The sequence below is a fragment of the Crocuta crocuta genome, unplaced genomic scaffold (genome assembly GCF_008692635.1).
Source record: "Crocuta crocuta isolate KB4526 unplaced genomic scaffold, BGI_CrCroc_1.0 scaffold124, whole genome shotgun sequence".
Classification (NCBI taxonomy): domain Eukaryota; kingdom Metazoa; phylum Chordata; class Mammalia; order Carnivora; family Hyaenidae; genus Crocuta; species Crocuta crocuta.
The window spans coordinates 11,267,834-11,290,655 of NW_027551573.1; the positions used below are offsets into that span (position 1 = coordinate 11,267,834).

The following is a 22,822-nucleotide window of genomic DNA, read 5'->3' on the forward strand; positions in this document are numbered from 1 at the left end:
AAATAAATAAACATTAAAAAAATTTTTTTTAAAAAGAAGTGGGTTATTGCAGTATGTTAACTGAGTAGGAATATTAAGTTAGAGAGTGGTTAAATTATAGTAGCAGATAATTCAAGCATTATTTATAGTTATGTCTGTGAGAGGTCTGTTTATCCTAGGAGGCAAGAAAATTATTTACTTCCATTTCTGTCTCTCTTTGAGTTTGCTCCCTTTCATTATGAGAATAAAGACTTTGCTGGATTAGTTATATGAATCATCCAGAAAGTTTGTTAAAAAATGGGTTCTCCTTGGTCTTATTCCCTAAAGAGTTTGGTTCAGGTATGGGAACCCTGGAATGATTCATTGACAACGCAGAGTACTAACCACTATACAATCACAGCTAGAATGATTCATTCAATAGATATCTGGGGTGGTGTGTCAACTCAGTTCTGAGTCTTCAAAATGAATAAGACCTAGTTTGTGCCCCTTAGCAGGACAAGCATGTTAATTTTTTTTATTCAGCAAATATTTTTCGCCTCCTCCTGTATACCAGTGGCTCAGATCTGAAATGAGATAAAGAAGAAACACAGCAAGGATAGTGAGAAGGGACAGATGCTGCAAGTTAAGGATCTGGAATCATTTGAACCAGAGGGAAGAATTTTAACAGGGACTCCTAATGACTTGAATTACTTGACAGAAAGGAAATAATAAAAAGGAAGACAAGTTTTGAGGGAAAGATGAAGAATTTAGTTTTAGATGTAGTTATAAAATATCCATGTGGATTATTTTTTTCCCAGTTGGACATAGAGTTTAAAGCTCAGGGACTAGCCTCAACTGGAGATAAATCTTTTTTTTATGCTTATTTATTAATTTTGAGAGAGTGTGTGCACGATCACTCCTGAGCAGGGGAGAGGCAGAAGGAGAGAGCATGAATCCCAAGCATGCTCCATGCCTATCATGGAGCACTATGCAGGGCTCTTTCTCACAATGTGAGATCATGACCTGAACTGAATTCAAGAGTTGGATGCTTAACTGACTGAGCTGCTCAGGTGTCCCTGGGTATAAATCTTTTTCCCCCCATGTTTATTTATTTTTGAAAGAGAAGCAGAGCATAAACATGGGAGGGACAGAGAGAGATGGAGACATAGAATCTGAAGCAGGCTCTGGGGCTGCTGATAGTACGGAGCCCAATGGTGGGGCTCAAACTCACCAGTGTGAGATCATGACCTGAGATGAAGTCGGGTGCTTAACCAACTGACCCACTCAGGCAACCCTGGAAATAAATCTTTTGAGCCATTAGTGAATGGTAGTTGTCATCATGGAAATAGATGAGATTGTGCCAGAGAGTCTATAGGGTAGGAAGAGGAAGGGAGTTCAGAGACTGAACTCTGGCAAACTCATAAATGGTGGAGGTTGTTAGGGAGTTTAAGTCAACTGAGAAGATCTACATGTACATGTCAAATGTAGGGGAGCAAACAAAAGAGAGTGGTGTTACTTAAGTCGCTGTGATAAATAAGAGGCAGTTCATTATTATACATTTGTAGTTTCCTGAGGTTTTTTTGTTTAATAAAAGTGGCCTTGTGACCTCAAAGTAAAGATGAGACATTGAAGCCTAGAAATTTCCTGGAAGAGGAAGAGGAACCAGCAAAAGAAACAAGAAAAAAAATGGAGGAACATCAGAAGTAGACTGTGCCATAGAAACCAAAGGAGGAAACAGTTTTAAGGAGAAAAGTTAAGAATATTCAAAGCCTAGGGGTGCCTGGGTGGCTCAGTCGGTTAAGCGTCTGACTTTGGCTCAGGTCATGATCTCTTACGGTTCATGGGTTTGAGCCCTGCGTCAGGCTCTGTGTTGACAGCCAACTCAGAGCCTGGAGCCCGTTTCAGATTCTGTCTCCTTCTCTCTCTGACCCTCCCCTGCTCACTCTCTCTCTCTCTCAGAAATAAATAAAATAATTTTTAAAAAAAGAATATTCAAAGCCTAGAAAACCGTTTGGTATGGTACAAACATGGAAGTTGGAAACTTTGGTTTCAGATTCCAGTTTTGTCACTCTCTAACAGGTTAATTAACCTCTGAGCCACTGCTGTTTACTTGCATGTAGGGTAGGTTTATAGTATCAACCTTAGAGGATTGAAATGCAGATGAAGTACATATAAAAATGGCTAATGTAAACAAAGTTTAGTATATTATAGGTACTCAGTAAATATTGCATTTGCAATTAAATTTCTTAAAAGTAAGATTTATCCTGGATAGTTTATAGTATGTGGGAGATTGAGAAGAGTATAAGCTTTAAAATCTCTACAGTTACCAAGTACTTGATGAACATTGTCAATGGGATCCAGAGCATTTCAGTTTTAATAAGAAAATTTATGAAAGAAAAAATGAAAGTGGACAATATATATGTGGAAGGATAATGAATTTCACTAATAATTAGGTAGATGCATTTGAAACAAAATACCACTCCTTTTACCCACATTTTGACAAAAACGTAAAGGATTTCCAGGTGCTTTTATGCATATGGTAGAATGAGTACTCATACTGATGGTGAGGTTATAAATCACCACAGCCTTTTGCAGAACAGTCTGACAGTAGTTGATAAAAGTTTTCAATGCATATAACCTATACTCTAGACTTCTTTATCAAGAGGTATGTAACCTAGAGATACAGTTGTTTATAATACACAATTAAATATTTATTAGGATTTTCAGGCAACAGTGTTTATAATAGCAAAAGTGAAGCCAAATATTGGTGGGGAATGATTAAGTAGGGTATATGTTTTAGGGAACAATAGTATATGCCAATTAGAGAGAGTGGTGCAGATTGTTATGTATTGATGTGGGAAAATCTCTAAAACAAAGTTAATTTAAGAAAAAAAAGTACAGGGGGCCCCTGGGTGGCTTGATGAGTTAATCATCTGGCTCTTGACTTTGGCTCAGGTCATGATCTCACAGTTTGTGGGTTCAAGCCCTGTGTCAGGCACTGCTTGGGATTCTCTCTCTCTCTCTCTCTCTCTCTCCTCCCTCCCTCCCTCCTTCTCTCCCCTTCTCTCCCTCTCTCCCCTTCTCTCCCTCTCTCCCCTTCTCTCTTCTCTCCCCTTCTCTCTCCCTCTCCTCTCCCTCCCTCTCTCCTTCTCTTTCTCTTCCTCCTTCCCTCCCTTCCTCCCTTCCTCGCTCCCTCTCTGCCTCTCCCCCATTCATGTGCCCTGTCTCTCTCTCAAAATAAATAAACTTTTAACACTTAAAAAAAGAAAAAAGTACAAAACAATACTTGCATGAACTTTATTTTTACAGAAGTTTTTTTCTTGTAACGAGTACTTTAAAAATTTACTCTTAGTAACTTTCAAATATCCAATAGAGTATTATTAGCTATAGTCACCATGTTGTATGTTACTTGTCATGACTTATTTATATTGTTGTTAGAAACTTGTACTTTATATATTGTATATTGTAATTAGAAGTTTATAGAACCCTTTTCAACCCAATTCACACCACCTCCACAAACCTGCCAGGTCTTACCTCTGGCAACCACCGGTGTCTGTTCTCTGTTATTTATGAACTTAGGTTTGTTTTTTAAGATTTCACATATAGGTGGGATTATATGGTATTTATCTTCCTTTGTCTAACATATCACTTAGCATAATGCCATCCATGTTGTCAAAAATGGCAAAATTTTATTCAGTTATTCTGTCTTATGGATGAATAATACTCCATCAGTGGACACTTTAGGTTGTTTACAAATCTTAGCTATTGTAAATAATGCTGCAGTGAACATGGGGTGCACGTATCTTTTCGAGTTAGTGTTTTCGTTTTCTTTGGATAAATACCCAGAAGTAGAATTGCTATTTTCTATTTTCCTTTTTTTTTTTTAATTTTAAGACCCCACAAAATGATTTCTGCATTGATAGATCACTAAATAAGAAGGGAGGAATCAAGGAAGACTTTTACTTACACAATTAAACATTTAAAACAAGAAAGAGAACCATCTGTAAAGTTCAGATTGCAGTTATTTTAAAAGTGAAATCAAAGCTCTAAAAGATAATTTTAAATTTCAGTGGGTTGAAATTTCTTTTTTTTTTTATTTTTTTAAATGTTTATTTTGAGAGAGAGAGGGAGAGACAGAATCTGAAGCAGGCTCCAGGCTCTGAGTTGTCAGCACCAAGAACTCACAAACGCGAAATCATGACCTGAACTCAAGTGGGATGCTTCACCAAGCTACCCAGGTGCCCCAAAATTTCTGTGGTAATTTTGTGACATGTAGGAGGAACATAAACCGTTAAGTCAAATAGATTTATCTAAGCTTGAATTGCTTAAAACTCATTTTTTCATATATACTAATTACCTTTATACCTTCATAACACAGTAGAAATAGAGAGGTAGGACACTACCTACATAGAACTTTGTCTAGCTGAAAATACATTTAAGTAAAATTTATTATGGAAATTAAAGGATTTTTACAAGTTTTTAAATTTTGATGAGGGGAAGAGATGAGTGTTACAAATAAATCTGTATTAAGATGGGGCACCTGGGTGGCTCAGTTGGTTAATCTTCTGACTTCAGCTCAGGTCATGATCTCCATTTTGAGTTTGAGTTCCATATCAGGCTCTGTGATGACAGCTCAGAGCCTGGAGCTTGTTTCAGATTCTGTGTCTCTCTCTCTCCCTGCTCCCCTCCTCCCCCCCGCTCACACTCTCTCTCTCTCTCAAAAATAAACATTAAAAAATTTTTTAAAAGCAATACTTAGTCTTTTGTATAAGTGCATAGAACCTAGAGGCAATTAATTATTCTTTGATAACTTTCCAAATGAGTTAGGTATATGCTATTCCTTTTATTCTTTTTAGGGGGCCAGTATTAAATAGAGATAGGTTTTTAAAAATTAACTGTCTTGTTCATGTAGGATTTCATTTCTAAATTAAATGCTTGCCTAAGAGATTAAAAAATAGATGTTGGAGAGGATGCAGACAAAGAGGATCTCTTTTGTACTCCTGGTAAGAATACAAATTGGTATAGCCACTCTGGAAAACAGTATGGAGGTTTCTCAAAAAATTAAAAATAGAGATACCCTATGACCCAACAATTGCACTGCTAGGTATTTATCCAAGGGATACAGATGTGCTGTTTCGAAGACGCACATGCACCCCAATGTTTAAAGCAGCACTATCAAAATAGCCAGTTTGGAAGGATCCCAAATGTCCATTGACGAATGAATGGATAAAGAAGATGTGGTATATATATTATACAATGTAGTTTTACTTGGCAATCAAACAGAATGAAATATTGCCATTTGCAACTACATGGATGGAACTAGAGGGTATTATGCTCAGCAAAAGTAGTCAGACAGAGAAAAACAAATACCATATGACTTTAACCTTATGAGGAATTTAAGATACAAAACAGATGAACAGATGAAGCAAAAATAATAAAAAAACAGGGAGTGGGACAAAACATAAACGACTCTTAGAGAATAAACGGATGGTTGCTGGAGGGATTGTGGGAGAGGGAATGGGCCAGATGGGTAAGGGGCATTAATAGGAAGATACTTGTTGGGATGAGCACTGGGTGTTATACATAAAGGGAACGAATCACTGGAATCTACTCCTGAAATCATTGTTGTACTATATGCTAACTAACTTGGATGTAAATTTAAAAAATAAATGAATTAAAAAAGAAAAAATAGCTTTATATTTAAGTCTTAAATTATTAATTTGAAACAGTTTCTTTAAAAAGAGATTAAAGGAGGGACCCCTGTCCTGCTCAGTCGGTGGAGCATTAGGACTCTTGTTTCAGGATTGTAAGTTTGACCCCACGTTGGGTGTAGAGATTCCCCAAAAATTTCTTTAAAAAATAAAAAGAGATTAAATGAGAAATACTGTATTTCCTAAAGTTGAGAGTATCTGTACTGTAGACCAAACCTTGAGCACCAAATATTTGGTCACCAAAAATTCTGATAGAAGCAGTTTTTGGTGAAAACAAACTCTGCTATGTTCCAGATGTTTAAATTTGTTTTTTCTGATGGTTATTCTGGGTGTTTTGTGATATCAGGGGTGCCATTTTGCATTTAATAATTATAGATATGCCTTTTTCCTTTTAAAATTTTAATTATAAAAACTATAAAGATGGGAGTCTAAATGGCTCAATTGGTCAAGTGGCTGTGGTCAAGTGACTGTTGATTTCAGCTAAGGTCATGATCTCACAGTTGTGAGACTGAGCCCCAAGTTGGGCTCCATGGTGGATGTGGATCCTGCTTGATTCTCTCTCCCTCTCTCTCTTGCTTTCCCCCACTCATATGCTTCCTCTCTTTCAAAAAAAAAATACAAAGAAAAGTAAACTGAAATTCTAAATGACATACTGGTTCATAAAATAACTTCCTCTAAAGGTAAGGAAAAAAGGTATAAAACAGTACAAAATTGGAAAAGCTCATTAATATTTAAACTGTATATTTCTGGGGCACCTGGGTGGCTCAGTCAATTAAGCGTCCAACTTCAGCTCAGGTCATATCTCACTGCTCGTGGGTTCAAACCCTGTGTCAGGCTCTGTGCTGACTGCTCAGAGACTGGAGACTGCTTAGGATTCTGTGTCTTGCTCTGTCTGTCTGTCTGTCTGTCTGTCTCTCTCTCTCTCCTTCAAAAATAAACATTAAAAATAAATAAATAAACTGTATATTTCTTTAGGTTAAGCTTAGATAAATAACCTCAGTTTTAATTGGGAAGGAAAAAAATGGATACAAAAATAAACTTTTCAAATTATTCTCTAGGATAAATTAATAGGCAAAGGCTGATAAGTAAGCCAAGAAGTCTATAAATGGCACTCACTTTTAGTTAAGAGAAAAAAGTGAAATGATTATTGCCAATTGATTGCTAGTACCTTTTATAAACCTAGTGATTAAACATTGGGTAGTAAGTGATCCTCAACTCTAAATTGACAATGAATGTTTGGTTTTGTTATTTCAGAAAACATTGTTTCTTACATGCTAATCACTTAAGGTTACTATACATTTATATATGAGACATGGCTTTAAGTTTTTGTTTTGCCTTTTGATGGAAGAATGCATACCTTTACATCTGTACCTGTACATTTAGGTTCTTAATCATATAGTTTGTATAATAATGTCAGTATTCATTTTTAAGACTCTGTAGAATCTTGTGACTTCTTCTAATTAAGACTGGCTGATTTTAAGTCTGCTGCATAGCTGTCATACTAAGATTTCTTTCCTTTGTACTCTTAGGATAATCCCACTTTTTCTTATGTACAATTTTTTTTAACTTGTGTTTTTATTTCTGAAATAAATTTTCCAGAAAATTGTTTTAGGCCTGGAAAAAAATTTTTTTTTTTTATTTTTTTTTATTTCTAGGAGAGAGAGAGAGAGACAGCGTGAACAGGGGAGGGTCAGAGAGAGAGGGAGTCACAGACTGAAGCAGGCCCCAGGCTCTGAGCTGGCAGTCAGCACAGAGCCCGACGCGGGGCTCGAACCCACGAACCGCGAGATCATGACCTAAGCGAAAGTCGGACGCTTAACCGACTAAGCCACCCAGGCGCCCCTGGAAAAAATTTTTTATAAAAGATATGTGGTGGAACATTTCCTGTTTTCCATTGTGTGGAAGCCCTTTACTTTGTACTCCTATTTAAATGTCATTCTCATTCTTCCTCAGTCCTTTCCATATAAGGGCTCAAATCTTCAGTATAGGGCAGTTTTTACCCATTATTTCTTTTTCTCCATTTGTTTTTCCTCTTCCTCCTGGCATACTAATTACATACTTATTGCATAATATATCAGGGTTACCATCCACAGAGACTGACACTGAATTGGACAAATAGAGTTTTTTCCCACTGTATAGTAAAGAAAGATGAAGTTGGCACTGTAAGACTGATTATTCAGTGATACCATCAAGGACCTGGACTCTTCTCTTTCTTCTGTCTTGAGATGGCTTTTCATCTTCAATGTTACAAGATATTGTACCTCCAGGCATTCCATAAGCATTCCAAGTAGGAAGAAGAGGGAAGGGCAGAGGGACAAAGGGACATGCCAGCTATGTGCTTACCCCCTTAAAAATTCAGCAACCTTACCCAATTCCACATACTTGTCAATGGCCAGAACAAAATTCTATGTCCACTTCATCGGCAGGAGAGTCTTGGAATGTGTATATATTAGCTAGGCCCATTGCCCTCTTGAACAGAACATTTCTGTTCTTAATGGATGAATATTAGATTTCTTGGATCTACTTTTCACCTATTCTCTTTTTGGTTTTTGGTGTTCCAGGAAATTTCATGGATTTCCCTTCCTAGATCTGTAATTTTGTCTTCAGACATGCCCGTTATTTAGCTTCTTTTGCATTTTATTTTTATTTTTATTTTACAAATAGTTTATTGTCAAGTTGGTTTCCATATAACACCCAGTGCTCATCCCCACAAGTATTTTGCATTTCAATTTTGAGTAGTTCATCTTGTTTTCTAATTTCTTCTTTTTCATCGAGGTGAATTAAACATAACATAAAATTAGTATTTTAATCATTTTAAGCACTAAGTACATTCATATTGTGTACTTAACCATCACCACTATTAATTTCCAGGACTGTTGTTGTCTTCCCAAACTGAAAGGCCATACCCATTAAACAATAACTCTCCATTCCCCTTCCCCACTGCCCCAGTCAGCCGCTATTTTTTTTTTCTGTACCTGTGAATTTGACTAGTGTAGTTATTTGCTATTTAGAATCACACAGTATTTGCCTTTTTGTGTCTAGCTTGACACAAAAAGCTTTGATGTCTTTAAAGTTCATCCATGTTGTAGTATGTGTCAGAATTTCCTTTCTAAATAATACTTCATTTAGGTTTAGACTACATTTTGTTTATTCATGCATTGATGGACACTTGAGTTGCTTTTACCCCTTGGCTATTGACAATAATGCTGCTGTGAACATGGTTGTTCAAATATCTGTTTGATTTCCTGATTTCATTTCTTTTGTATATATGCCCAGAAGTAGAATTGCTGGATCATATGGTATTTTTATGTATATGGTAATACCATATTATTTTCCACTGCAGCTGCACTATTTTATGTTAGCAGCAGTGCCTAAAGTTTCAAATTTCTCCACATCCTCATCAGCGCTTATTTTGTATGCTTTTGATAATAGCCATTCTAATCCATATGAAGTGATAACTTGTGGTTTTGATTTGCATTTTTCTAATGATTAGTGATGTTGAACATCTTTTCATTTGCCTGTCATCTTTGGAGAAATGTCTATCTAAGTTCTTTGCTCATTTTTGAATTGGATTGTTACTGAGTTATAGAAGTTCTTTTTATTCTGGATATTAATCCCTCATCTGATACACGTTTACAAATATTTTCTCCCATTCCATGAGTTGCGTTTTTACTCTGTTTATAGTATCCTTTGATGTACAAAAGTTTTAAAATTTTAATGAAACCCAACTTGTCTATTTTTTCTTTGTGCCTATACTTGTGGGGTCATGTCTAAAAAATCATTGCCAAGTCCAGTGTTAAGAAGCATTTTCCCTTTTTATTCTAAGCATTTCACAGTTTCAGCTGTTGTATTTAGGACTTCAATCCATTTTGAGTTAATTTTTGTATATGGTATAAAATAAAGGTCCAGTTACATTTATTTGCATGTGGATATCCCCAATATGACTTGCTGAATATATTATCTTTTTCTCCTTGAATCATCTTGGCACTGTTAGTGAAAATCATTTGACCATATATTCAAGGATTTATTGCTGGGCTCTCTATTTTATTCTTTTGGTCTGTATATCTGTCATATGGCAGTACCTTTTTTGACTACCATAGCTTATTAGGAAGTTTTGAAATCAGGAAATATGAGACCTCTGACCTTGTTTTTCAAGATTCTTTTAGCTATTTTGGATTGCTTGAGAGTTCATATGAATTTTAGGATTAAGCTTTCTATTTCTGCAAAAGAATCTTATTCTTAATGATATAAAGTCCAGTCAGATCTCTCTCAAGGTATGCATCAGAATGTTTTAAGATTGTTTTTTCTTGTTTTTTGAACTAACGTTCCTCCTATTTTATCTTGTTCTGCCCCTATTACACTTTTCATTTTCCTTAAATTACTGGTAATTCTTAATTGCCTATTGATATTTATAAATGAAGAACTTGATTTATCAGTGTAGATAATTCACATGTTTTAAAGGTCTGTTTTGACTACTGATCACTTTAGTGTACAACTAGTTGGGAGGCTTTTGGGATGTAAATTATACGAGCTGGGTGATACTGTTGATTTCCATGATTGCCAAAATAAGGAAAGGTTCATTCTGGGAGAGAATGCAAAATCCCTTATAGTATTTCATTTTTAAAATTTTTATTTATTTTGAGAGAGAGATAGAGAGCAAGTAGGGGAGGGGCAGAGAGAGAAAGGGAAACAGAATTCTAAGCAGGCCCTGAGCTATCAGCGCAAAGCCCAGTTCAGGGCTCGAATTCACGAACTGTGAGGTCATGACCTGAGCTGAAATCAAGAGTCTGTTGCTTAATCGACTGAGTTGCTCAGGTGCCCCAGTATTTTATTTCTATGAGGAGTTGCCATTTGTTTCTATCTTCTGTATGTGTTTTGGAGGTTCCTTATGTCAGTTCTTAGGCCCAACTGTTCAGCAATAGTCCTGTAGGTATTCTGATGATTATTCGTGGCCTGCTCTCCCTTACTGTACTTTTTGATCTATCCTGGGAATATTTTGGGAAAAACAGCTCTCCCTTCTACAGGAGCCAACTTTTGTTTCTAATTTGGATAGCAGTTTCTTCTATTCTGGTTTCCTAATCAGAATCTGTGAGCTTGCCAGTTGGCCGAAACTCTGTAATTTCAGATGATTGATAGCATCCTTTCCCTGTTTCCGACACTACAGATTTATTTTCCTTTTTCCCTCTACCTTTTATCCATGTTTATTCTCGTTTTAGTGGGAGTTTTCATAAAGGGGGTGGTAGATGTATGTGCTCAGTCTGATTTTATTTATTCATCACTGCTTAATATGTGTAAGTAATGTTCTCGATTCTGTGAATGAGACAAAGGCATCCCAGCTTTCATAGAGTTTATATTCTAGTGAGAGCCTGAGCATATAAGTAAATAACAGATTATAGTAGTAGTGGATTATAAAAAGTAATATGGACTATGAGACACAGAGTCTTATTTATAAATCAACAATTTAAATAAGTGGTTTCATTAAAAGTTTTGGGAAGAGAGCTCTAGGCAGAAGGATTAGCAAATGCAGAGACTTAAGGGGAGGAAGGAATTTGTTCTAATTAAAGGGAGGTATGTCTGGAGTGTTATGAACAAAGTGTCTAGCAGTATGAGAAAATTGGAGAGAGGCAGATGTCAGGTTTTATAGGCAATTGCAGTCTTTGATAAAGAAATTTAACTGTAGTTTTAATACAGTGAAAAGCTAATAAAAATTTTAGAAGGGGAACTATATGGTTTGAATATTTTAAAGATAATTTTGGCAGCTACAAAATACATTAGGTTTGGATGTTGCCCATAGAGGTAAAGAGATGAAGTAATTATAGACATATTTTTGCAAAGAATGCCTGTGGACTTTTGTGGTGATAGGAAACAAGCTGAGTCATAGATGACTACAAATTATTTGGCTTTTGCAACTGTGTGCTGCTATCTATTAATAAAAGGAGACGTTGGAGGAGGGAAAATCAAGAGTTTTTTAGGTTTTTTTGTTTTGTTTTGTTTTTTACAATTGAAATGCTTGTAAGATAATAGAGTGAAGTTGTCAGGTAGGCAGTTGGAACTTTGGGAAGAGGTTAGAGTTAAAAGTATAAATTTTGGAACTGTTTGGGTTTATGGATTGTCTAGGGTTTAAGTATGAGAAGAGAGCTCAGGTCAGAGTACCAGGGCTTTAATATTAAAGATGAGAAAGAACCTAACCTGGTGGAGGAAAAGACAGCAAAGAAGATAAAGAGGAATGGTTAGTGAGATGGGAAACCTGGAAACCTGAAAATCAAGTGAAGAATAATTTAAGGAAAAGAATAGTCAACTTTGTTGAATTTTCTTTCTTTTATTTTTTAAGTTTATTTATTTTGAGGGGGAGGGGCAGAGAGAGAGGGAAACAGAATCTCAGGTAGGACCTGTACTGTCAGTGCAGAGCCTGATGTGGGGTTCAAACTCAGGAACTGCAAGACCATGACCTGAGCTGAAGTTGAGTGCTAAACTAACGAAGGCAGGCGCCCCATCTTCTTCTTTTTTTTAATGTTTATTTTTGGGGGAGAGACTATGTGTGTGCATGAGGGAGGGGCAGGAAGAGGGGAACAGAGGATCTGAAGTGGGCTCTGTGCTGACAGACCAGCCTCATGTGGGTCTCGAACTCCCAAACTGAGATAATGACCTGAGCTGAAGTCAGAAGCTTAACCGACTGAGCCACCCAGGCACCCCCATCTTTGTTGAATTTTTGAGGGATGGTATTAAGATGATTAAAGAGTGAAGCTGTTAGATTTGATAACACATTTTTGTCCTCCTGGATGATCAGTTTCATTGATTGAGGAACTATATTGGAATGGATTGATGAGGGAATGGGAGTTTGAGAAACTGAAGGCAGAAAGTACAGATACCTCTCTTTTTTGAGAAGTTTGGCTAATAATTTAGAAGTTTGCAGAGATGAGTGGGTAGCTGGAGGAACAACTCTAAATTCATTGTTGAACTTAAAAAGGCACACCATAGCTCTGCCTATCACTATTTGTTTCATTTTTTTTTTTAGAAGTGTTCTAAGGACACACAAGAGACAATGGCCAACCTGTCCCCATTAACACCCACGTCTACTCCTTCCCTTGCATATTATTTTTAAGCAAATCTCATGTAATTTCAATTGTAAATATTTCATTATATGTTTCTAAAAGACAGACCTTTAAAAACAGAAGCACAATTAAAATCAACAGTTTCTTAATATTAAATACCCAGCTGGTGTTGAAACTTTCAGGTATCTCATAAATGGTCTTAAAATTTTAAAAACCAGGTTCCATGTTAAAAATGGGCAGTATCTTTTTTAGCTCTCTTTTATTCATTGTTTTTTTTTGTTTTTCCTTGCAAATTATATGTTAAAGATACTATCACTTTTACATTTGGATGTGCTGTTTGGGTCTTCATAGTATAGGAATGTAGGATAACACATTCCTCCAGTGACTTGTTTTTCTTGTAAATTGTAATTTGGATTCAAATGCTTGATGGGATTTGATTTTCTTGACAAGACTACTTAATAGGTAGGTAATACCTCTTAAAGTAGGTAACACCTTCTATCAGGAGGTGTATAAAGCCTGCTTGTCTCTGTTTTTTCTGATGTTAGCAGCTATGTTAAGTACTTATATCCTTTAGTTCATTTCTGGTTGAAAACGGCTGTACTTTGATTTTATCATTCTTCATTTTTTATCCACAATAATCCTTAAATGAGAAACTTCTCTTTATCTGTTCTTTTGTTGCCCAGTAAGTGGGCAGTTTGAATAGAAAAAGCAGAATAAATGCTTTATTCTTTTCTCTTTAAGTTTTCAGAATAGTGAGTTGGTTTCAAAATAGTGTCTTCCTATTTTAGTGGCCAAGTAGTTTGTGCTTTTGTTTTTGTATTTAATGTCATGTTCTTGTAGTTTTCAGTATGTATGATGTTTCAACTATTACAGTTACTATTTTTATTGATACTCAAGTTGTCCTACAGTGGCCAGGCCTTTTGAAGTTGCCCTTGAATCCTTTAACAAGCCTAGTTGTCTTTGATAACTTGCAATCTGGAATAATGAAGTGTTCTTGCATTATCTGATATATGTCTGAGATTAGAATTAATTCTCTAAAGATAAGGTATTTGGAAGTAATCATTACTATTTTTTTAATTTTACACTAGCCTATTAAGCATAATTATATTACGGTCTTTTAAATTACTCCTTTTACTTCTTGGGAAGTATGAATTTTATTTGTTTGGCCCTTCACTTGTTGTGGTTTTAGGCATTTTGGGAAATTCTCTTTGTTGCTTTTTAATTTTTAAAATATTTTTAATGTTTATTTTTGAGAGAGACAGAGCACAAGTTGGGAGGGGAAGAGAGACAGAGACACAGAATCCAAAGCAGGCTTCAGGCTCTGAGCGGTCAGCACAGAGCCCGACACAGGACTCGAACTCACAAACCTCAAGGTCATGACCTGAGCTGAAGTTGAACACTTAATCGACTGAGCCACTCAGGTGCCCCTTCTCTTTGTTGCTTTTGAGTTCATATTATTAAAACATATTTTTGTTTTTTAAAATTTGTCTTTCCAACATTTTGAATTGTTTGGAATGAGAAGGATGGCTTCTTGCATTATTTAAGTCACCAAATTGAGTAAAGTTCCCTTATTGCTATTCCATTTAGGGATCTACGTGCTCTGAGAATGTCAGAAATGACCTCATCTGTGGCTAAAGTGAAAACTACTTATTACTTCCCTAGTGTTTTTATATTTTTCTATGGATGTTTTCTGTTTGCTTTTTATTGGTAACATTAATTAATATATTATGATTAAGGCCAGTGTTGCTTCTGTGTATTTGACGTATTTCAATCTATAATTTGAGTAGGGGGCAAAAAGGAATGTTTGGGTCTTTTTTTTCCTTTTCTAATACTTTACCATTTTTAGCTTGGCTGCAGAGAGAAGGAGTAAGGCAGAAAGATCTCTATGGAATTGTGTGAACATGTAGGGGCTGAAATTAAAGGTGCCAAGTAAAGAAACTGGTCTTCTGTTAATTCCTCCTACCTCATGAGTTAATGTGGATCTGAATTTGAATTTCTTTTTTTCCTATGTGGGTGTGAGGAGCATAGATGTTACGGTTGTAGTTTTATAAAATATGCCAGACAGCAAACTCTAGTATATTTAGAAAGAAGAAGAAGACAATGAGAACTTGGGCAAACAGTTCTTGGTAAGCCCTAAAATATATCACTTTTATTCATCCATACAGAAAACAAGCATGAGGCCAAGAGGAGGCGAACAGAGAGAGTTAGGCGAGAGAAGATAAATTCTACAGTAAATAAGGATTTAGAAAACAGAAAGAGGTCTCGAAGTAACAGCCATTCAGATCATATCAGACGAGGAAGAGGAAGACCTAAAACTGCATCTGCCAAAAAACATGAGGAAGAAAGAGGTATGAATAAATCCAAGCAGTTTTTTTTTCAAGTATTAAATTTTTCGAGATCTTTAATTAGATAGCAGTAAAGAAAGTGTTTGGTAGGCATTGAGCTCCTGGACTTAAAATCACAACTCATATTTTATTTTTAAAATTTTTAGAAGTTTATTTATTTATTTATTTATTTATTTTGAGAAACAGCATGAGCGGGGAAGGGGCAGAGAGAGAAGGAGAGCGAGAATCCCAAGCAGGCTCTGTGCTGCGCAGAGCCTGACACAGAGCTTGATCTCATGAACTGTAAAATCATGACCTGAACCAAAATCAAGGGTCAGATATTTAACCGACTGAGCCATCCAGGTGCCTCACAACTCATATTTTAGTTTGAAAACATTTCCTCTAGGGTAGATGCTTGTTTTTAAAAAATTACAATTTAATTTTTATTGAAAAGCTAAAGGCTTAAATTAGGTAAAATTCACCTTGCTCTAAACTGATGATAGTAGAGGGGCGCCTGGGTGGCTCAATGCATTAAAGGTCCAACTTTGGCTCAGGTCATGATCTCACAGTTCGTTAGTTCAAGTCCCGTGTCGGGCTCTGTACTGACAGTTTAGAGCCTGGAGCCTGCTTCGGATTCTGTGTGTGTGTGTGTCTCTCTCTACACCCCTTCCCTGCTCGCTCACTATCTCTCTCTCAAAAATAAATAAACGTTAAAAAAAAAAACCAAAAACTGATGATAGTAGAGTTTAGAGATAGTGATTTGTATATGACAATCCAGAGAAGCCTATTAAAATGGATGTTTTTTATTTGTTTTTAAAGATAAATCTGAGTTCTGTCAGACTTACTTCAAACTGTTACACTACAAGTTTTAAAAATTTGCTATTTTTAAAGAATACTGAAAGTATTCTTCAGTATGAATTTTTAAATTGCTCATTGTGTCCTCCCTACTTTGAGGCAGCTTTGGATAGTTAGGTAAATTCTTCTTGGCCCAAAATGTATTTATATTTCTCCTTACATATCTTCTCCTTTCTTCTGATAAGCAGTATGTCTACCAGCAACTTGTTTTCACAGTTAACTAAAACTTCATCTTCTCCTTTCATACATCTTCTAAAAAACTTCTTATCATGGAAAATTTCAGAGGACACAAGAATAGAGAGACTAGACTAGGTGATGAACCCCCATATGGCTATGAATATCTTTTAAAATTGAGATTTTCAAACCTGTAATTAATGGAAAAAGGGATAGTTGCTCTTTTTAATTACTTAAGAAACCTCTATCAAAATAATTGTCTTCAGTGAAATGCATTAATAATTTCTTGTTGGTGCATTATATACTTTTCTTTTTCAGGCATTCAGTTTTAGTTATTCAAGCATAAGCATAAATTTCTCTTATTTTAGACATTTGACCTTTTTTTCTTAACCTGTTTACCATTTCTCTGCTTTGTATGCTTTTTTAAAAAAAGTTTGTTTATTTTGAGAGTGTTAGTGGGGGAAGGGCAGAGAGACGAAGAGACAGACTCCACTCCCAAGCAGGCCCTGCCAGCACCCAGCCTGACCATGAAATCGACCTGAGCTGAGGTCGGACGCTTAACTGACTAAGTCACCCAGCCACCCCTCTGTATGCTTTTATTTCAGTAAAATTACTACTGTTAGGGAAAATAAATTCGCTGGTATAGTTGTCCTTAACTTTTTCAAAGCTAATGGTTTCTTAGCGTTGTATGGCCAAAGGAATAAGGTTTATATCATATTTGTATTCTTTGAAGTATACTTAAATACTCCTTAATTCCATGGGTAATTTTACTCCATTTTCTTTTTCCTTCTCTTATGCAGCTCTTCCAGAGAATTTGAGTTATTTTCTAAATGTGAATGTGTTTTTTAATGGAGTGATCAGAAAATCTGTGCTAAAAACTGTTTCAGAAGGGAAACTAGGTAAAGAAAAGTCAATGGGGGGTGGGGGGGGGAGGAAGAGGGAAATACTGCTTGACCCAGAAAACGGAACATTCTTTTCCGTTGAAGTAAAGGGAATATAACCCAAAGAATGGAGAAGGAATGTTTCTGGTGGTGAGAGGAGATGAGAAAACAGATAATGAGTGTCTTTTAGTTGGGGAAGTGAAGTCTATAGATAGTGTGCTAGGACTCTATATGTACAACAGGTCTGAACTTTTATTTCATGTTAAGTTGAGAAAATAATTTAGTTAGTTATAAATTCTTTTTTCAGATATTTTTAGCTTATGGTAGAAAATTTTTGAGCTATTTCTAGAGTAAGATATGCTTTTGATTTATTTTTAATACAAACAGGAAGATGCTCAAAGCAGTTTTTGTAGAATAAACTGGATCTTTTAATGTAGGCCAAGGGGGTTAGGGGGGAGGAGGTCAGTAAACTTTTTCTGTAAAGAGCCAGATAATAAATATTTTAGGCTTTGTGGGCCATACAGTCTTCTTTTAAAAGCTACTCTGCCTTGTCATTGCAGCTGGAAAGCAGCCATAGACAATATGTAAATGAATGGGCATGGCTCTGTTCCAGTAAGACTTTATAAAAACAGGTGGCAGGCCAGATTTGACCTTGGGCTGTATTTTACCAACCCTTGAGGCAGACCATGTTCCCTAAATATAATAGGGGTAAGAAATATAAACTTTTGAAATATCTGTGTATTTTAGAATAGACTTCTTTCATATGCTTCTTAGTGTTAAGTAGCTATTTAATTCATTTTAATTGATTCTTTGCTTATGGGGTGCTTGAAAACTTGGAAGCAAGCTTTACCTTTAATAAGGAAAACCTGACAGTGTGTCTAAAAGCTCATTTTTAATTGACTGTGTTTTCTGTATTTTGAAAAAGAATAGGAAGAAAGTGGAAAAAGAAAGCTTATTAAACATCTAGATAACAGATTTCTGACAATCATAAAAACAAACCATTAAACTTAAGCATTTATTGGTTGGTTTAAGATAAGGTTTTATTTTATGAAGGGAGTATGATTATTTTGAATATTAGTAAAGTTGAGTAATATTTTTATTAAAATATGGGTAATTCCAAATATCTTATTAATGAACATAAAAGATTAATGTAGAGTTCAAGTTAAAGTTGCTAGATTGGATAACCACACCTAACTCTCCACCATCTCCAAATGCTAGTAATATTATAGTAAAGGTACTTTTTTTTTTAAAGGACCAAGTACCACAAGGACAGTGGGAAAAGCAGCAGAATTTTGGAAAGTGATAATTGCTTTAGTAGACCCATGAAACCTAAATTGTAAGCTCCTTTCGGGAAAACAAGAAACTGATTTTTATTACACAACTTCCTTAAGGTCAAGAATTTGTGTATCAGTTAGGTCTGGAAGTGTAGAGGTGAAGGTAAGGCTAAAAACGAGATTGCTTGGAGGTCTGTTTCTTTAATGGCCTGCTAGGGCTGTTTACATCATTTTCCCCTCTTTCCAAATATCCTTTGAAAAAGGTAAGACAAAACAGAGTATCTGATTTAGGGAACACCAGGTGTCATTGAGGGCAGGGTACTGTATTAAGATCAGGAAGATTATGTGAGAATTGGAGATGGTAAATACTGAGTTCTGTACTCAGGCTTTTATCTTCCAGGTAAGAAAGAGATTAGTAGTATCTTATGTGAAAAACCCAAGAGAAAAAGCCTAAAATAAAGGTACTTCATTAAGGATTTCACAAAGAAATGGCCTAGTCAGATCATCTTAAATTAGTGATCACAGTCAGGCTCCACAAGGTATATGAGCTAATCAGCTTTTTGGATCCTACTCCTAAATATGAGCACATTATCAAGAATTACCCAGGTTCAGGGGTGCCTGGGTGGCTCAGTCGGTTAAGCATCCGACTTCAGCTCAGGTCATGATCTCACGGTTCATGGGTTCGAGCCCCGCATCGGGCTCTGTGCTGACAGTTAGCTCAGAGCCTGGAGCCTGTCTTCAGATTCTGTATCTCCCTCTCTCTCTGACCCTCCCCTGCTCATGCTATTTCTATCTCTCTCTCAAAAATAAATAAAACATTAAAAAAAAAAATTACACAGGTTCGGGCGCCTGGGTAGCTCAGTTGGTTAAGTGTCCACCTCTTGATTTTGGCTCAGGTCATGATCTCATGGTTTGTGAGATTGAGTCCTGCGATGGGCTCTGTGCTGACAGCAGGGAGCTTGCTTGGGATTCTTTTTCTCCCTCTACTCTGCTTCTTCCCAGCTTGTGTGCACACATGTTCTCTCTCTCTCTAACTAAATAAACTTTAAAAAAAAAAAAAAAAGAAAAAAAGGATTACCCAGATCTGTAGAAGAAAGCATCTATATGAAAAACTAAGACCAATTGAATGGGAAAAAAACAATAGCTTGGATAAAATAAGTTTTTGCACACAAGACAAAAATTAAAACTATCATTAATGTTTTAATTTTAAAACAAGAGGAGATATTGTAGTCATGAAACAAGAACAAGATATTTAAATGGAAAAGCAGGTGAAAATGAACTTTAAAATACGAATCTAAAAAAATATGTGTATAAAGATTTGCAGATGAAAAACTTTAACAAGTTTATTGACAGAATTAAAGAATTGCACTAAAACATAGAGTGGTAGAAAAAGAGATGAAAAAATAGAATGGGAAAGATAAGAAATTTAGAGGGCCAGTTTGAGATCAGTATCAACAAATAATTGATGTTCCAAAAAAGAACATAGAAGATGGAGGAGAAGGAAGTCATCAATGAGATAATTCAAGACATTTTTCCACCTAAAGGACATTGAGTTTCTACATTGAAATGGCCCACCAAATTCCCATACCAGCTTATGGTTAAAAGTAGAGATCATGCTGAAACATACTATCATAAATCCTAGCTCTTTGCTTAAAGGAAAACCCCTTCAGGTGCTCAAGAGAAAAAGAGGAAATTGAAATGGTATTTGGAATTAATATAATGGAATACTACCCAGCAAGGAACAAACTCCTCATATATGAGCAGCATCAGTGAACTTTAAAAATGTGTTGAATGAGAGAAGCTAGACACAAAACAGTTCATGCTGTATAATGCCATATGTAAATTCAAGAGCAGGCAAATGAATCTCTGGTGTTAGAACATCAGTTGCTGATGAGGTGGGGAAGCATTGACTAGAAAGGAGCATGAGGAATTTACTGTATCTTGATTGTGGGTGTGGGTTATGTAGGTGTATATTTTGTTAGAACTCATACAATTGTACATTCAAGGTCTGTGTATCTCATGTGTATGTATATTTAGCAATAATTTTTTAAATAACTGTTAAAAAAAAATAGTGACACCATTAGTTAGAAGACATACTAAGAGGGAATCTATGACTTTTTAGTCCCCCACACTGTGAGTTAGCATGAAGATAGACTAAAGACAATTTCTAACATTCAGGGTATCAAAAATTTTGCTGCCTGTACTCCCTTTCTCAGAAAGCTACTGCAAGATACATGGCATCAAAAGGAGGAAGTAAACCAAGAAAGTGTCCTGGCACCCAGGACAGAGTCCAACTCCAGAGAAAGATGGTTATATCCAGAATGATGTTGAAGAGAGATCTTAATGATAATTAATTATGTAGCAGATCTAGAAAGCAGCCATTTCAGATTGGAGCTGAAGACTTGCAAAGATTTCTTCAAGAAGATAAAATTGATATAATGCCTAATACGTGTAAACATTCTGAAAGATCTATACAATTGATTTTGAGTTCAATTAATAATGAAAATTAAGCAGATGGAAAAAGGGAATCTCATAAGGGAAAAAACAATGTGCAGGAAAAGTGAAATCACTTACATAGTTAGAATAATGTAAACATTAGATATTGGTCTCACCAAAATTATGATACAACTGAATTCTGACTTTCCATGGTGCAAGGTCAATTAATCATGCCTAAAACCAAGAAGTAGCATCATATAAAAATGTTGCTTAGAGAGGTAAAAACAAAAAGAAACAAATAAAATAGTGTTTGGAGAGTGAGAGATGTGCATGTGGGGAGGAGGACTTCTGTTTTTTGTGAGAAGCTTTAGAAAAGTGATTTGACTCTAAACTTACGTGTTTAACTTTGCTTTAAAAAACCAAAACAAATGAATTAAAAAAAAAAAAAAAAACAGACAAAAGTAGAATCTTCGAAGTCCCCAACAAAAGAATTTGACAGAATGTGCACAAAGATCTTTATTGTGATTTTATCTGGCTCATGAGATAACATATAGGTAGTTTTTATTTTTTTGTTAATCTGTACTTTTCAGTTTTCTCCCATGAACTTGGATTACATTTGTAATTAGGAGGGGGAAATTAGAATTAAATGTTGGTTATTCTTATTTTCTATAGCAGGGCTAAGGTGAAGAAGTTAGTATATTCATAAAGGTACTGTTAGTGTTCAGATGGGAACATCTTTAGGATGAGAAAATTTATTTTGATTGGGACAGTGAGCGCTCATCCTAGTGAAGAGAAAGAAATACTTGAGATTTTTACAAAAATGATATAAATATATAAACAGTGTATGTAGAAAATATATACAATTGCCACTTAGTTCATGGCATTTCAGTAACTCCTTTGTGTAATTTCTAAAAATTTTAAGTTTAGTAGCATGATACTGTATTATATTTAATATACATTGTTAGTATTGTATATAATGTTTATTATCATCTAAGGAAATACTTGAAAGCTTGAAGCTTTTTTAATGACTGCATTTACTGCCTTTATATTAAGCTTTCTCTTTTTCTTTGTTTAACAGAGAAACAGGAAAAGGAAATTGACATCTATGCTAACCTCTCTGATGAAAAGGCTTTCGTGTTTTCAGTCGCCTTGGCAGAAATAAATAGAAAAATTATCAATCAAAGACTTATTCTCTGATATTTGTCTGCACAATGTGTTGAAACTTTCTCCAGGATTACATCAGCAAATTCTTAAACAGTTATGGACTCTCAGGAGCATTCTGACTGCATCAATAAGGGCCATTGATTGTTTTGTTTTTTTCCTGTCATTTAGCCTGTGCCACACTTTGGGAGCAAAGCTGTAGGCTTGGACTGTTCTGGGATTTCCTTGTTTACCAAGGAGTTTTGTCAGTGTTTTGTGTTTGGGATATAAGTAAGTATATTTACCAAAAACAAAAACAAACAAACAAAAAACAATGGATGGCTATTAAAGGATAAAGGGGTAGAGGTGGGAGTGGAAGAATGAAAACTAGGGAAATAAAATGCTTGTTAGTTTTCAGGTTTGCCACCAGAGATGCAATATTTTAAGTACTTGGAAAAAGAGTGACTTTTAAAAATATATATTTCAGATTTTCAGCACTAACAGATGCATATATACAGTTCATTTACTTTTAATAAATTGGCAATTGGTATTTTATTGAATGGGGAATTAAGAATATAAACTGTAAATTTTGTCTTAAATTGATTTTTTCTTGGCCTTTATTTTTATGACTTAAGGTATGAGTTATATTTTGGGAGATACTTTCTAGACATTTGGGAAGTTTGGGTGCTATATGAAGAAAAACATTTAAGGATATATCATACTTCAGATATAAACATCTTGTTTTCTTGAATGTAATTTATTTATTGGTTTAAAAAAACCCTTTTCTCCTCTCAAGATGGTGCCTGTTAACCTAAACATAAAATATATTTATTACATACAAAATATTTCTTAGATAGCCACTTTTAAGCTTAAGCAGTAATGTTTTATCTGAATGGACAAAGATTTATACATCCTGATAACTATTTAAATTGTTACTCACCCTCTGGAAAAAAAAAAATAAACCTTAATATTGAAACTAATAGATTAATAGTGTGGTATAAGTTTGTGCTCTATGAG

At 35.3% G+C, this 22,822-nt stretch overlaps 1 protein-coding gene across 2 annotated transcripts in view; it reads left to right on the forward strand.

The window, feature by feature from the left end:
* LOC144221018 (UPF0547 protein C16orf87 homolog) overlaps positions 1-22,404 on the forward strand; it is a 31,220-nt gene extending 8,816 nt beyond the window's left edge. The window contains exons 3-4 of one of the 2 annotated variants that reach the window (XM_077751394.1): positions 14,887-15,069; positions 21,744-22,404. In XM_077751394.1, coding sequence (XP_077607520.1) covers positions 14,887-15,069; positions 21,744-21,862 — 302 coding nt within the window. In that variant the 3' untranslated portion in view covers positions 21,863-22,404. The remainder of the gene's footprint in view (positions 1-14,886; positions 15,070-21,743) is intronic. The other variant, XM_077751395.1, reaches the window with a different exon arrangement.
* The last annotated feature ends 418 nt before the right edge of the window (positions 22,405-22,822 follow it).